General features: G+C 34.2%; 1 protein-coding gene across 4 annotated transcripts in view; it reads right to left on the bottom strand.

Annotated features, from left to right (window-relative positions):
* Positions 1-17,434, bottom strand: part of kst (spectrin beta chain, non-erythrocytic 5 kst) — a 153,996-nt gene that overhangs the window by 16,180 nt on the left and 120,382 nt on the right. For all 4 annotated transcript variants that reach the window (XM_089245872.1, XM_089245887.1, XM_089245895.1 and 1 more), the window contains exons 54-73: positions 15,910-16,031; positions 15,746-15,806; positions 15,471-15,572; positions 15,081-15,269; positions 14,763-14,840; positions 13,713-13,976; positions 13,343-13,627; positions 12,917-13,042; positions 12,661-12,791; positions 11,340-11,526; positions 11,060-11,260; positions 10,849-10,944; positions 8,445-8,579; positions 7,711-7,893; positions 7,426-7,617; positions 7,034-7,189; positions 6,524-6,741; positions 5,649-5,937; positions 4,934-5,116; positions 2,935-3,057 (exon numbers count right to left, since the gene is read on the bottom strand). In XM_089245872.1, the coding sequence (XP_089101998.1) occupies positions 2,935-3,057; positions 4,934-5,116; positions 5,649-5,937; positions 6,524-6,741; positions 7,034-7,189; positions 7,426-7,617; positions 7,711-7,893; positions 8,445-8,579; positions 10,849-10,944; positions 11,060-11,260; positions 11,340-11,526; positions 12,661-12,791; positions 12,917-13,042; positions 13,343-13,627; positions 13,713-13,976; positions 14,763-14,840; positions 15,081-15,269; positions 15,471-15,572; positions 15,746-15,806; positions 15,910-16,031 (3,321 nt within the window). The remainder of the gene's footprint in view (positions 1-2,934; positions 3,058-4,933; positions 5,117-5,648; positions 5,938-6,523; positions 6,742-7,033; positions 7,190-7,425; positions 7,618-7,710; positions 7,894-8,444; positions 8,580-10,848; positions 10,945-11,059; positions 11,261-11,339; positions 11,527-12,660; positions 12,792-12,916; positions 13,043-13,342; positions 13,628-13,712; positions 13,977-14,762; positions 14,841-15,080; positions 15,270-15,470; positions 15,573-15,745; positions 15,807-15,909; positions 16,032-17,434) is intronic.

Genomic DNA, 17,434 nt, shown 5'->3' with positions numbered 1-17,434 from the left:
CTCTGCCATAATGGTCGATTTCACGGACATTGGAGGGAAGGTAGCGGGTCCCTGGTTCTCTCCATATGAACGTACGACGAGAATCGGTGCTTAGGCTGAACTGGGACTCATCAGTGAAGAGAACGGTCACCCATTGATCCATACTCCAATCTCTATGCTCTCTGCACCTTGATAAACGGATTCTCCTGTCCATAGAAGTGAGCGGGATGCAAACAGCAGGTCTTCTTGCAAACAACCCTCTCTCATGAAGTCTTTTGGAAACAGTCACCCTTGATACATGGGTTCCTGTGGCTGCATACAAGTCACGATAGAGCTGAGAAGCTGTAGCACTCCTGTTACGCCTCACTATAATCGACAAATGGCGATCTTCTCTGGCCGTTGTGGCTCTTGGACGACCTTGCCCAGCCTTTCTCTCGATGGATCCGGTATCCTGGAACTGTTTCCATAAGTTACACACGACGCTGGGTGTTAAATTGAACTATCTACAAATCTGGACTTGAGGTTGGCCTGTTTCTAGCCTCCCCACAATTCGCCACCTCATTCCATCATCTAAACGTTGGTGGTTACTCATTTTTACTGTTACAATTTGAAATTAACCGATTGCTGCAAAATAACACCAAGAAATTCGCCAAGGTGTGCTAGCGAATGAAATGCGTCTTAACTTACGTGCGCTTATAAAGCCCGTTTCTCTACTGGCTCCGCCTACACACACGTGTACGCTTACACATTTGACGTACAAGATTTGCATTTTTGTCTAGAAGCAGTGGTTTTACATTCAGTTCAGTTCTTTTCATGAAATTCGATAAAATATGCAAATTCTCTTAATTTATTTCACCAGTATATATCACAGCACAAACGTGCACGCGCGTGTGTGTGTGGGAGTATATGGGGGAAACCCTGTACCCCTCCAAGATAAACACAGTTTGTTTTGCTTTTTCTCTCAGTATGGTAGCAGCATAGTCAGCTTTAAAAGGAAATAAAGCTGCTTCATGTTTTGGAACTACTACTCCCTCCAAGGATTGGATATTTACAACGTCAATTTAACTTACCTGAATCAAGGCTTATTAGCAGTCACTATCATGAAGGATCACAGACATAAACTGATTTATTAATTACAGGTAAAGGTTATTATGTCAGTATCAAGGGGGGAGGGGGTTTCAGATTTGCTGACTTTTGATGACAAGGGGTGGGGGGGTACTCCCTTTTTGAAGATATGAAATATTCTAAGCTGCTGACAGGGCGGGAGGGAGGGGGGTCAGTGTTTTGCTGACAAGGGGGAGGGGGTCAAAAATGGTTGAAAATCTGCTTACATAATACTTGAATGGCCCCTAAGTCTTTTTTCTAATTCTGTATGATGCAAGGAATCTGATTTTCGTTGGCCATAACGAATGAATAGTGTACAATTAATTTTATTTCCAATGTATGGATAATTTTCGTCATCTTTTTTTAAGGAAATAATAGTGTAGGATAACTATTTATAATTATAATAAAATATAAACGTCATCGCTGTGAGAATGGCTAAAAATTTGATTTTTTCCCATACTCCAGTTCATAATGTACAAAGAGATAAGGAGGTGAACTAAACACTGCCTTGTTTTTACCCATTTTCCCGGGCTTTCCAATTTTTTTAGTACCACTATGTGAGAGAGAACGGGCAACTAGACTCATTCAAGTAAACTCTGCTCTCAAGTTTAGGCTACTCGAGTTCGATTAGAGTATCCCCCCATTGAAGCTCTAAGACAATGATCCGTCTCTACTAAACCAACATGGAATGCATGAACTGAAGGGTAAAATGTTAAACTCACATTTAAGGAATTTAAGAAAGTTGGTGTCACAGATGAATGTCATACGAGACTGCTTACAGAGCCCTGAAGAAAATGGAGTTTAATGCCTATCGTGCTTGGGTTGTTCAGAAGTTGAAAGCTCCTGATCAGATTAAAGATAATAAATATTTTGTTATTGTCGATGGCTCAGATTCTTCATTTACTTCAAACTTGATTCTGTGTTCTTTACAGGGGAAGCTTGGTTCTATCCATTACTTCACCAAACACCAATTCCAGCTATATTGCAATTTACTGCCATCACAGAGTTGAGTTAGAAATGAAGGTGCTATCTATTGGTGGTCACCAAGTTTGTTAGGGGAAATACCTTATCCATATTGTTCTGCAGGTTCAAACCTGGGATCTGATGGCAACGTTAATGGTAGTAGACGAGCATCTTACAACCCCGCCACTTGACGTTTCCATCTAACAGATTATGTTAACAGCCAAAACAGCAGAATGGTGCACCCAAAAATCTACAAGTCTATTATGAAAAACCTGTGAATTCAATCGAAAGCAGTATGTGTTGTGCAATTTCACACCATAGGATAGTGGGTCTAATTTTTTTAAAAGAAACAATGGATGGCAAATTTTACAAGGATATTATCTTTCAATTCATCGCACTGCTAGATGAAAATGTTTTTGCAATGGGATGGAGCAACCTGCCATACGTCAAATGAGAAGATGATATTTCTTCATGAATTTTCTGAAGACCACCTTATTTTAAAAGGACTGTGCCCTCCTCCAAGATCACCAAACCTGTCACCTCCTGATTTTTTTCCCATGGGGACACTTGAAGGCAAATGTATACCAGAATAATCTCTATTCCATTGATGAACTAAAAATCATTCAATTGAAGACTGGAAAGGGAAGAGCGCTTACCCAGACAAAAGTGGCCAGAAACCTGGCAAAGAAAATATACAGACTTGCATTCATGTGAAAAGCTCACATTTCCAACACATGTTGTAACAAACTTTGTTTTTATATTCATGAATGTTGTTTCATTCAAACTAATATAGTTTGATTTATTTTTGATAGCATTTTAAAAATAAAATACTTTAGAACAAGTTTGGGCGCCTTTTGAATCGCCCTGTACAATCCTAATGCAGCTTACTTCAAGAATTCTCTTCTGCTCTTTTCGTTTTATTGCATCCACTCTTTCTTGTTCTTTTTTCTGAGCATCTGCTTTACGATTCTTTTCTTCCTCCTCTTTCTGCTTTGAGAAGGCCTCTTCAATCTAAAGAAAAGATTTAAAAAAATGTTATCTTTGATCCAACCCTGAAACTAATGAAACTGAAAACTAACGTTTCACAGTTTTGAAATCTTTTTTAATGAACAAAACATAATTCACAATGTAAAAGACAGAAATAACATAACTAGCCTTGAATATTATGGATTTTCTAACAGTCCAGGAATGAGTGGGAATTTATGCATTTAAGTCTTAAAGACATCAACAATGTGGATATTTTAGATAGGGTATGGAATATTACAAGCAATGCAGATACTCTGAGTAACATGACAGCAATAAGTTATAAAAAATCAAAGAAAACAGGTTAACAATTACCAGACACAATTAGCTTATGACAATTTTTAAACACAAACTGCCCCCTTTTTTCCCCAATTTAATTCATTTCATATCTTACCAAAAAAAAAAAAAAAAAAATATATATATATATATATATATATATATATATATATATAAGATGAAAAAAACTACATCTTTTCCAAAGGGTCAAAAGACCCATATTACTACTATTTAACTGTGCATTCACTTCACGCACATTCCTCTGTGGAATTTTCAATGAATCTGTGCATGTTGGAATGTGCTGTGTGTGTGCGTGCATGGTCCTAACCTAGTTCTGTTTCCGGAGTGGTGCTTGTTTCGTATTCGTGCTGTTACTGCCATCTGTGTAATATATTTTAGAGTAAAGATAGTAAATATGTTTTAATTTTTACGTTATGTAAGTATCATGTTATAAGTGTGCCTACTCTCTGCAGACAGACTTTTTCAAATGGGAGACCAGCTCGCATTCACACCCCAAAGTTGGAAAACTACAGAAAAAAATATACTGGAAGAAGACCCATACTGGTTGATAGAATGCAAATGGTATGAATCAATGTAAATACTGTATAATCAGTATTAACAAACAAAAATAAATATTATTAGTCATCAAATTCCTAACAAAAGTATGAAAAAGCCCTATAAATTTTGTGAGAAAAAAAATTAATGTAGTTGGTTAGGACGAGAACAAAAAATCAAATGCCTATAATACTTTCTCATCATTTCTAAAATTTCTGGAAACATGAGGGAATGTCAATCACATGCATAAAGGGTGTTTAAAAAAACATTGCCAGGAGCCACTACAGGGAGTTATTACACTACACACTTGTAAATACATCTGGTATTTTTGAGAAGGTGCAACAGTCCACACAGTGTCAAGGTAATGGGTGTGTCAGTGCATCTGGCAAAAACTTCGAGCATCTTGTGTAGTAGTATTGTTTCTAAACAAATTATTGTATAAGGATTCTTCTAAGTCCTCATTGCATTATGTATTATTTTAAAGGATGTCTGCTGCTTCCAGATGGTGTTGGAGCACCTATATTCATAAGCGATTTTTTTTATTGCTATCGTATACCTGAAACACCGTGTATTGTGATTTTTAAATTTGTGCGAATAATAAAAATAAGTATAATATTGCAATATGTAGCGATTTGAAATTTAGATGAGTTGATTTAAAATTTAACTGAATAAGCACAGAAAAAAAAATCAAAAGAAACTCTCAATGTCAATGATTGAAAACGGATATTGCACCAGGCGGTTTGAAGCAGTTCAAAATTTTGGTACAAGGTAAATAAAATGCTTTCCACATTACTTTATAAATATTGAACACAATTTTAACCATTCCTTTCCAAAATTTTAAGGGTTAATTTGATGAAAAGAGAGGTATTTTCTATGAAAAACCGAGAAATAACTCAACGAAATTCGGAGTAATAAAATTGAATTTTCATGCGTGAATCACACATGTAGATGCATATTGGTGAGCAATAGTTAAGATGATTATATCCTTAGCTAACATTTATAAAAATGACAAGAAAAATACTGTAATAATTACTTTGGTAATGCGTTTTAGGGCAGAGAACTTCTCTTCTTGAGCTTCAACTGTCTTCTCAAAATCTTCATGCTTTTTTATAAGCTCTTCAACAGCGGCAATTGAATCCCCAAGCTGCTTATCATTCAATATTGGTTCACGGCTTTGTAACCATGACTCCAATGTTTCTGCGTCTCTTCTGAAAAGCTGAGAGTAATAATATACAGACATTTTTGACAGAATTCTTCACTGAAATTTTAAATTAAGTTTCAAAGATAAAAAAAATGTAATTTCTGGGATATTAATGGAACATCACCCCCAAAAGCCCAATCGAATCAAGTACAATGAATATTACTAAAAATAACAATGCTACAAAGGTTTTCAACAGCTGGTTGATGCGAAAATAAATTTTAAGAAAGAAAGAAAATTCAACTGCCCTTGCAGGGAATCAAATCCATATCCTCTCACATGCCGGGTGAGCGCTCTAGACCACTAGAGTAAAGTAACAGTTCTCAATCCTTCCTTAGAGTTCGTGTGCACTGAACAGGACTATACATGGACGGTTGGACCTAACTCAGGCCACAGCTCACAATTGCTAACACTGCCACCAGATGGTGATTTATACAAGGATAGTTAAATTTTCTTTTTTTTGCTAAAATTCATCTTCGCATCAGTCAGCTGTTGAAAACTTTCATACGGATAGCTGAAAGTGACATCATCCTCAAATAACAATGCTAACCTGAGCATCCAAGTTCTGTTCGTAAATAACTTGTCGTTTCTGCCAAGTCGAGAGTAACTGTTCTAGAGCATACTTCAATTTCTGAATCTTTTCTCGAATCTCATCAGCCATGAAATGCCCAGTTGCAATAATTTTCTCACCAGATTCTTGAAAGCGATTGAAGCTCTCAAGACGTGTGTCTATTTCCGCTTTGTGCTCTTTATGACGGTTGAGTAATGATTCTGCACCTGGAACATCCTTTGCTAATTCATCAGATGTAATGATGGCTAACATTTCACTCAGCCAAGCCCTAAAATCACAAATGAAAACTTGTTTACAGCATTAAATTTTAAATAGTGTTGTCTAGACTAATAACCAGTTTCACACAAACATAGGCAACAACAATGTACACTATATCCTTTGACTCTCTGCATTGAATCTTTGATATGTCATAAGAAACAAGATTACCAATGACTACATAATTATGTACTAACAATAAACAATTCAACCTTATATCTAAGAAACCTTATAAATTCATACTTTTCAGAAATTCTTCACATAAATGAATATTGAAACCATCCTTTTTTTAAGCAAGCAGTTTTTGTTTTTTTTGAAAATTTATGTCAATTGTAAGCAAAATATATCCAATACGATTCAGTGTTTTCTACTACCATAAATATAATTTAAATTATATTGAATAACTTGTCTTTTTACTGAATATTTGCAATTTCATTCCCGTTAAATAATATAAACAGTGAAATACCTATATAATGATAATCAAGGGACCAAAGAAATGTATCATTACAAAACAGTTATTATTGCAGACAGAATATATTAACACTATGAAAAAAGTAGCAGGATAATATTGTATGTAACAGAGAATAAAGAACACTTACATCAACTCCCTATACTCATCGAAATAGGCTTGAAGCTGCTCCGCTTGCTGCAGCTTGTCTTTTCTGAGAGCAGATTTCTCCAGCAACTGATTCCACGCCTCTGCAACATCCTCATGTTTTGCATCAATGTGTTCCTTAGCATCAGGAAACTGAGTGGCCAGCCTACGAGCTTCCTCAACCAAAGCAACAACTTGTTCTTTCACAGCAGCAAGATCTCTCTGTGAATTACAAAATAAATAGATACTCCCATTATAAAATTGTTAACTGATTAGTAATTGAGTAAATCAAATGTGGAATTGAAAAAAAAAACCATTTATATCTCTAATAAAATTTTTAAACAGTCTTTTTAAGTGGTGAAAGACGTCTCTTCCTCAAATAGAATTGAAAAACTTTAATTCTATAAAAGTATTCAGTGGAAAAAGAGATTTTTTCAACATATAAAAATTTGAAAAAAATTGAAATGGTTTTTTTTTTGAGAAGAAATAAATTTTCACTAATTGCCATCATTACCTCAAAACCTTCATGATGTCTCACAAGGGCTTGAATGCTTTCCAGATCATGACCAAAATCTTCGGATGACAACACAGCATCTTTTTCATGAATCCAGCTTATGGTTTCATCAGCGCTTCTATCAAATGTGTGTACCTGTTTAGCTCCAGCTAGTGCCTGCACACACAAAAATCGATACCAAATAAAAAAAAATAAAAAAAATAGTACATGTCAATTCTTATTCCAAGAATACCCACCTTTGATGCTGCCCCCCCCCCCCAGCATCAAAGGTGGAGTCGACTGATCTAATGCATATGTATAGATGAATTGGCATCATCATCGTGCCCCCCAGACTATCTACGCCTATGACTATTAGAGATTAAATTTATGAAGTAAAATATTGAACACTCTACCTCTTGCCTTGAATGAGCACATTCTCTTAATTCGTCCCATAAATGCAGTATTTCTGCACTCTTTGCAGTTATTCTTGGAGCCTCAGGATGATCATCAGACAATAGCATGTCAGCAGAGTTCTTGACATGAAGAATCCTATCATCACTGCCCTGCAGCATACTCAAAAAGCTTTCAAACTTCTGAATTAGAATCTGGAGAATGAAGAGAAAAATAAAATTTACTCAAGTTCATAACAAATTGAAGTTTGCCATGTATTAACAGGAGAATCAATATGCCTACATTACCTCAACATGCTCTACATCTTTTCCATAATCTTCTGAGCTAGCGATGGTCATTTGCTCATGAATCCATGTTGTTACTTCGTCAGCTTCTCGGAGGAATATGTAAAACCTCTGGCTCTCTTGCAAAAGCGCAGCTCTTTTTTCTGCAAGACCTTTCAACTCGTTATAGCTGGAGTCCACTTCCTCCTAAAAACATTGATTGATGTTTTTGCTCATAAATTTTCCAATGAATAGATCAACAAATTTACTGATTCATAATTTATTAACTTATAAAATAAAATTTCAATGCATGTATACTACAGAAAAGTGTATTCATGATCACAAAAACAAAACTATACTTACGTTTCTACAAAAATTACTTTTTTAATAGTTTGACCTATATCAATTCTAACTACTAAACAAATTTTTATTTAGGCCTAAATACAAAAATCTACTAATGTTTGTTCAAAATTCTTTCCTGCATATTTTTATCAATAGAACCCAACTCATAGGAATTGCATTTAATTCCACATAGAAATATATATAATATACTAAAATTTATAAAGAATCTTCACTGAAGTTCTCACACCACATAATTTTTATAACTCATAAAACATACCCAATGAAGAGTGTTTGAAATCGAAGATGTCATAGCAATATAATTTTAGTATAAAAGTGAATTTGAAAAAAAAACCAACAACAACAACAATTTCATCACTAAAAATAATAAATAAGACTAAATAAAAATCTGACAATACCATTTTCTGTTTTATATGCTCGCTGTCAAAATGGCCTCTTTCAAGTAGTCCTTGACTAAGTTTTGCCAATCGGATGATACTACTATTGAAATTATGAATGTCTCTATCAATTCCATCAAGCTTCTTCATCAGAGCCTATAATTGAATTGATTGCAAAAAATGTGTGAGAAGGAAAAACTACTTGAGTGAAACTGAAACTTTCAACAAATGATATTAAATAATATGAATTAGTACATTTGTAACTTGTTTTTGCCATCATAAAAAACCATTTAATGTTTTTACATTACAATCTTTAAATTTCACATGCATTTGAGATTTGATACTCTCAATATATTAAATAATTTAATTCAATGCAAATAATGTTTGCAAGCAATATGGCCTCCAATGTTTTTTACCTGCACACACCTACTGTTGCTCTGCACACACAATTTTGACAGCTGAGCAGAATGACAAAACATAGAAGAACCAACAACTCGGGCCTATTGCTAAGAAATTTACAGCTGGCTACACGGCTGAGGCAAGAGAATAACCACCAACACATCATATTTTAGGGACACAGAAAAAACTTATTGAATTACGAAGAATGACAAAACAACATGGTACAGTTCAACTTGGTTAATTCAAAGTCCAGTCATTGGAAAAAAGTTTGAATTATTCAATTGATCTGGCCTGGATCCGAAAAATGACTACAAATTGCAACTTAATCATCAACATTAATAAGATAATCTACATAGGATAGTAATTATAAAAAAAAGGCTTTATTGTTAGTTAAAAAACTGTTTCCTAAACTTTAATAATTTATAATTATAATAAAGCTGCTACATTAATCTGCTATTCTAGAATCAGCATCACTGCAGAATCACTTAGACAAGTCTAATTTGCGGAAACTGTTCATAATCATCTATTATGAAACTGTTTCCCACAAATTTCACTTTTCGTTCTTATGCTATCAAAGAAATGTACTTTCATTAACGTATTACAATCTGAACTTTCCGATACTTTCCATATTTTTAATATGGAAAAAAATATTCTGATTTTAAATGTTACACCTTGATCATATAGGCTGAAAAGCATAATCAGTATTAAGTGGTACACAGTCTCGATGCACTCCAGCTGAATAATGTTCAAATAGGCATTAAATTATCAAAAATATTTTAAAAAAAAGTAGAGAAAAATAGAATTTTCAAACTTTCATTAGTCTTGGAAAATTTGTTGTTTAAGAACTTGATCGAGAAAATCAAAAACATTATCCAATGAATCTGAAACAAGTTTGAATTAAACAAGAAATTTTAACATTAAATTAGATAGGAAACTCAAGGGCAGTTTTAAAAGTTTCAATCATTTAAAATTCAAATTAACCAAGTTCTACTGTAATAGGGAAAAGTGGGAGGCTAATGGGGGGCAATGTCGAATTTCACAGTACTCTTGGTTTTTTTTTTTCCTTCAAATATTTCTTTCATAACTGAATAACAACAATCAAGGTGCTGTCATTAATCACAAAAAGTAAACCACCCTGATTATTAGAGGAAAAAAAGAGATGAAAATCACCTTGCAAAGTAAGTTTGACTTTTTGTCTGAATGATTTTGAGTCCTTACATTGTTGAAAATACTGCTAATTACTTTAAATATTGCACTCAGTTATTTCTCACTATAAAAAGTAAACTCTTTGTTTTACAAAAATGCCCTTAAAAATTTGGAGAGGAGTAAAATTACTCTTCAAAATCATATTTTTGGACAGCACTGTCCACATCATACAGGAACGCAGGCAGTTCAGAGGTGGCGATGGCGATAACCCTGTTAATGGAAAAATTGTATTCTTAACATAGGTGGAAGGGAGAAATTAGACAATACCCCCCCGATCACTAACACTCTCGTTGAACTGCCCTTTCCCCATTTGAAGAGCATGCATATCTGCTTATGTACAGGAGTCCAGAAAATCACTGAAGGATGATGTGTGGAGTGATCACAAAACAGTTCAGCCAATATACCCTCTCCGCTTTAGTAAGGTAGGATAGGGGGCGGTCTATAGAAGACTTATCTATAAGAATGTTAGTTTAAGTATCCACACAAACTAGGGACGATTTTTCTTGCCGATTCATTTTGGCATTCCCAGTAAAGATGCCATTAAGAATATTTCATACTTTCATAAAGGGTGGTTGATGACGTAATCATCATTCAAATCCCACCCCCCAATGCTGATGTAATATTTGAATAGCCCCAAAGTGTGGGCGTTGGTAAATATCCATGCCCAAACTGAGATTTGGCCAAAGACCTGCACAACTGAAGATTAGCTCACTCACCATTCTGACTGCCAAACAGCAAATTTCAGATACTTTCAGAAAAAGTACTTCAAATCAATCTTTTCAACTAATTAGTACACAAAGTAAAAATATTCAAAAACTACCTCAACAGAATCTTCATCTTTGCCAAGATCACTGGTAGTTAATAAAGGTTTTTTCTCTCGAATCCAGGCTTCAGCTTCACTGACTTCGGAGTAGAACTAAAATAAAAAGTCCAAAAGGTATACATTAACATATTCAAAACTTTCAATTAAAATGCTTATTCATTAACACTAGGAAACATTTATTTTATATTCTCAGAATAACATGGCAAACCATTTGCGATTCCACTGCATCCAACAGCCTTAACCGACGAACACTTGCTAAATCCTTCAACTGCTGCAACGAAGATTGCAAATGATTTAGCTTTTTCTCAACATCAGTAGCAGCATAGTGTCCAATTCGAACCATTTGTTTTCCTTTGTTTACTACAGAGACAACGAGAGGTTCTCTGGCATGTATTTCAGCTTCAAGTGACTGAAAGATAAAGAATGTCAGTTCGATTTCAAACTTTCTTAAGAGATCATAATAAATATTTTTCAGAATAGACACCAACCTGATGTTTTTTCTGTAATGATTGCACACTGATTAGATTGTCACCAAGGTCTGCGGAAGCAGCTTGTGGTTCTTTCTCTCGAATCCATGACAACTCGTCTTCAGTATCCCGATTGAACTGATGTAGCAACAATGAATCTTCCAGATTTTCGCATCTTATTTGAACAGGATCATGTAGCGATTGATACCTGAACGTGATTCAGAGAATAAGCACCAAAAGAATTGAAACATGTTAATGCATAGCTGCAACTTTGGAGAATAACTAGGGATATTTCCCCAAATATAAATTCCATAGAAAAACTGTACGCAGAATACAAAAGGGATTTAAAAAAAAGAAAAAAAGAGGGATTTTTAATTAATGAAAGAGTAAAATCATTGCGATTTTTTTGTGAAATGCAACATCATGCTAGTCATTGCCAATTATTGCCAAATGGCAAGGCAAATTAATAATCGCCTCCAAATGATAATTAACACTATTGTGAATTACCTGTCATTACATTTGAATCAAAATCACGGAAATGAAAAATTATTGGCGGGTCAAAAAAAAAAAAACAGAATGGACCCAGATAACAGGTTATATGGCAATCTGGGATGCCAATCATCTTACTGATTCTACTGCAACAAGGCCAAACTTATGCTGGCTGTTTTGGCAAATTTTCTTTTCCCTCACCAGAAACAAAGATTTTTTTTGTGATTTGGTGTACTGGCAATAATAATTTCAGACATGTGACATCATTTTAACAGAAAAACATAGACAACTAATCGTTTCCAGGTAAATTCTTTGGGAATAATACCCTCTTCCCCAAAAATAAGGGATTTTTTAAAATCAGTGAAAATTTGGGACACAGAACATTTCAGAAGTCACGGAGATAGAATAGAAATTGGAGAACCTCCTGGTAAATCTGGTAGACTTGGCAGCTATGCGAATGTTGCACGAACAGCTCACAGATTTATTTTCTCTCTCTCTCCATGTTCTTTCAATAATTACATACTCATCTAACATCAAAAGATAGCTTGAAATCACTATATTCTTATTAACACCTGTGTCTAAGAAAATGGAATTCTCTCTTAACAACGATTAAGCAAAATATCTGAATTTTAAAAAAATTAAATTTTTTTAAGGAAAATTTGTTTACAACTTGAACAAGAGAAAATTTGCTTAAAATTTTTTATAGAAACTGAAGCTATCCGACATACAATAGAAATATATGTTAGCAGGGTTTTTCAATGAAAAAATAAATGTAAACAATAAAGAATAATCACCAACTTATATATATATAATAACATCCAAAACCAGATTCAAAGTGTAGCACATGGTATACCTGTTAACTACAGCTGAAGCTCTTTCATTGATTTCATCTTTTAAGAAATGATCACTGTTTTGGAAGCTAGCATTCAAATCCTTGACTTGTGCAATATTCTCGGCATGATTGTTTATATCAGCTTCAAGTTGCTAAAAAGAATTATTAGGTTGATGTTAAAAAGCAAATAGTGAACCACAAAATAAAAATTTATGATATATAAACAGCAACATAAATTAATTTAAACTGAAATAATGATTTGTGGATAAAATCTTACTTGATGTTTTTTCAATAAATTCTGCACAGAAGTAAGGTCTTTTCCATGATCTTCTGACTGAAGCAGCAGCTCAACATCATCCATCCAGGCATCAAGCTCATCTAACATACGATTGAACTGTAAAGCCTGCACAAGAGATGGTGGAAAAATACAAATTTTGAATACTGGGAAAATGAAACTAAAAAACTGTTTTGAGAATACACTAGAAATTATGATGCAAATGAAAATTAAAAAGTGTTACCTGAATACTGCAAATAATCTAGACTCAAAAGACTTTGTAAACAAGTCATGTTCAGTTGCAATTTGAACTTACAGATAAATGATAAAACAAATTTTAAATTATTTCTGTATTTTTCTTTTACAACTGATATGAATATTGATAAAAGTGTTTTACACCAACTTTTTTGAAATAGTTACCAGACTCACCTGATAAGCATCTTGCAAACGTTCTTTTTTTAATGCTGTTTGGTCAAGCAATTGTCTCCACAGCTGTTCCAGTTCTTGCAATTGGTTCTGAATCTCAAAAGAAGCAAAGTGGTTAGTTCCTATTAATTTTTCACCTTCATTCATCACAGCATCGACACGTCCTTTGTTGGCAGCTAGCTCGGCCTCGAAAGCAGCTTGTTTCTGAATTTTGCTCAGAAGATTTGTTGGATCCCTGTATGTCTCATCCGAAGCCACTTGCATCTTCTCATTTATCCAACCCACGACCTATTGGAATTGAACGTGATAATTATTACACGCTTCATACTCATCACATTTTATATAGAAGCAATGAATTTTGAATTGCACATACCTCATACACGTTTCGCAGAAATCGTTGGTACACCTTAGATTCCTGAAGCTTCTTACGTCTAACAAGAGCATTTTCTTTCAGCTTGTCTCTTCTTTGGCACACAGCTTGGCATTTGTTTTGAATGCTATTACTATCATAATGTTTAGATGTCGTCAGTTCAGTAGTAAACTTTTCTAGTTGATCCACCTTGTCTCCTTGAGCGTGCATGGTTTTTTCAAAGTTGTCGTGTTTTTTGATCAAAGCTTCTACACTTGACATGGAATCCTACACAAATTTGTAAGTAAAATGTATTATACATTTATACCATAGATATATTAAATGTAGGATATAAAAAGCTAATCTAATTAATATCTGTTGATCGCATGAGAAAAATCAATCTTTATGATATGAAGTACAGTGAAACCTCAATATCCCAAGGGTATCAATAAACATACTGATTTAAGTGGATGTCAAGTTAGCAAGGTTCATTTGATTTTAACAGTCACATCTATGATAACAGGGTACAAATCGTGGTTGACTTAAGCAGGATTTAGTCATCTTATGCTGAATTACAAAAGTTTCTCCCCATTGAATTTACTATTGCACCAACCGCTAGAATAATAAATGTTGAGTTACAGGGTAGTCGAGTTATTGTGGCTCTGCTGTATATAAATTACAAATATAATGCGTTTAAACTTAGTAACTTTAGTACGATCATATGACCCACCTTGAAATGAATCAGGTTTTTCAAATGTAAAAAAAAAAAATTGCATTTGAGCAGGAAAATCACAAAACTATTTCAAAACATCAATATGATTGGTTGCTCAAAAGAATTATTGACACAACGGGGAGGAGAGAACGAACAAACTATAAAAAAAATATTAAAACAAAAATTTCATGCTATTTTAAAGTGAGTAAAAGCAATATGCCAACTATAATTTGATATACCCAGGTGAAAATTACCAAATGTTCAAAATATTTTTCAATTAATGCTGATCAAATTTATAGCAGCTATTCATAGTGCAGAGACTATATTGATATACATTAATTACATTATCAAGTATACATTACCCCTAAGTCTTCGTTGTTCAAAAACGCTTCTTTTGAAGACAGCCATGAATCAACCAGATCATAATGCTCTTTAAAGACCTTTGATAAAAAAAAATATTCAATTAAATAAGCAATAGAGTTACATATATATTTATGGTTAAGTGATGTGTGCTATCATGTTATAGACTATAATTAATCATTTCTGGCATAACTGAAATGAAATATATTTTGCTAAGTAGAAACATACAAACAGAATATATTAACTTTCCTATGCTCATGGGTTCTTCACTAGGAAAAAAATATCTTAAAATGATTATACTAAATCACAAGTGTTCATACCTGAAGATCATAACACTGAGTGAAAATGTTCTGACGTTCTTCCCAGGTTTGAGATAAATTCCTTCGCATATCTTCCAGATGCTGGAGCTTTCCTTCCAATGTTTCTTTTGCTGCATGCTTCTGCTGTAAAAGTTTGTGGCCAAATTCTTTCAAGACTTTGAATGCTTCTTGTCTTCCATCTATTTCGGCCTATAAAACAGAAGCAATGTTAATTTCAACTAAGTAAAACGAATCAGCCGATCATTTCAAATACTTCACCCAAAACCCAATGTTTATGTGGTTAGAAAAGAGCAGTTCTCAGCCACATAATACAGATTTCAAAGAAAATTGGAAATCGGTAAATTTAGTTAACTGATAAATCTGATTTTTTTTTTTTTAAATTGGACTCACTTTTCTTTCCTTATGCAGATGCAACATGCTTTCAGCTTCTGATATACTTTGAGCAAGTTCAACTGATGTCATTCGAGATGTGATGTCATTTACCCAAGATTCCTAATATGAAAAGATGAACATTAACAACATATTTTATAAACATTTCACCAGAAAGAGATGAGATTCAAATACTCTTCAGAAACTTCATTCTTTGCATGCTTTATAGCCATTGCATGTATTTTTGACTATTGCATGTATTATGACTATTATGTTGATGATTACTATATACTCACAAGTTCATTCAGATCTGACATGAATTTATGCAGAGTATATGCAGTTGACAAAGTCTGCTTCCTAAAAAATTGAAAGATATGAATTTATATTTATTATTAGATGTGAAATAATGTTAATATTCTCAGTGTTAAAGCTGATCCATGTGACAAGTCTGTTCGCATACCTTCCGTGGCATAGACTAGTTAACTTGCGCCAATTTTCTTGAACTTCTGACAATTTCGTCCTAGTACCGGCTGCCATTTCAGGATTTTTGTGACCCAAGCGCCTGGCTTCAGAATCATGTTCCTGCAAGAAATATTGAAATGTATATGAAGTTCCTATGTTTTCCATCTCAAAACTTAAAGAATGATGGAAAAATATTACAGATATTTCTATTCTTTGTTCATCAGGTAGGATGCCATATTCTTTATGAAAAAAAAGACATTCATTTCTTGTCTATAACCACATTAAAAGTTAAGAATTGTGAGGTAGCTTAGTTGGTTTCAGAGTGTCTCTAAATGAATAAAATTCCTGAGTTCATAAAAATGTTGTTCTTATTTGGATTTCATTGCTGCACTACAATTACGTAACCATACATTTAACTTTGCATACATTCCTCTTCTGAATTTCTTACAAATTGGTGCATGTAGGAAAGGATTGTAAGTTTGGATATGTGCATGGATCTAAATACAAATACAAATACAACGCCACAACAGGCAAAATGTCCAACGAGGTGGCTGATAAAAAGATGCCCATAAAAATATGGTTGTCATATGTTTCAAAAATACAGCAACCCAATTAAAAATGCAATTAACACAAATTACAAACAATATATACACATGATAAAATATTATACAATGCCCATAAAGAATACTTATGGTTGTTTTATTCTAAGAATGGATAGCTTCTCGATTTACCCCAACATGTTTATCGTATTTCTTTTTAAACGTGTCAATTGTGTTACAATTTACTACCTCCGGGGGTAAGCTATTCCATTTATTAACAACCCTATTGGAGAAAAATTCCCTGCGACACCATAACCTTGCATTGTCCCTCACCAATCGATACTGGTGTCCCCTTGTAAAAGCAGTCGATTGGCGGTGTACTAAAAGTTCATGGTCCATCCTATCCATCCCATTGAAAATTTTGAACACTTCGATCATATCTCCTCGACACCTGCGTTCATCCAAAGTAAACATATTCAAAAAATTAAGTCTTTCTTCATAACTCAAGCCCTGTGTGCCAATAAGGACACGCGTAGCTCTTCTCTGCACCCCTTCAACCAAGTCTATGTCCCTCTGTAGGTATGGTCTCCAAAACCTTACAGCATACTCCATTCCAGGACGAACTAAGCCTCGAAAAAGCGGAAGAATGACTTTAGGAGAATGCGAAGAGACCTTTTTGAAAATGAGACCAAGCATTCTATTCGTTTTTTTGACAACCGCTGAACAATGTTCAGAAAACTTAAGTCGCTCGTCAATGAGAATTCCCAAATCGGTGACTCTAGTTGCATCCGGAATAGTGACACCATTCAACTCGTAAGAGAACCGTGGGTTGTTCGAACCAAAATGAGCGACCATGCACTTATCTACGCTAAACGTCATGCTCCATTCATTTGCCCATGCTGCAATCTTGTCTAAGTTGGTCTGGAGCAACTCCCTATCGCTTTCATTTCCGATTACCCCCATTAGCTTCACATCATCTGCGAA

This window comes from Pholcus phalangioides, unplaced genomic scaffold (assembly GCF_987345545.1).
Source record: "Pholcus phalangioides strain wild (caught in Gottingen) unplaced genomic scaffold, Ppha-v1.0 ptg000003l_1, whole genome shotgun sequence".
In the NCBI taxonomy this organism is placed as follows: Eukaryota; Metazoa; Arthropoda; class Arachnida; order Araneae; family Pholcidae; genus Pholcus; species Pholcus phalangioides.
Note: the sequence above shows the minus strand (reverse complement) of the source record. Positions and strands in the feature narration are given on the sequence as shown.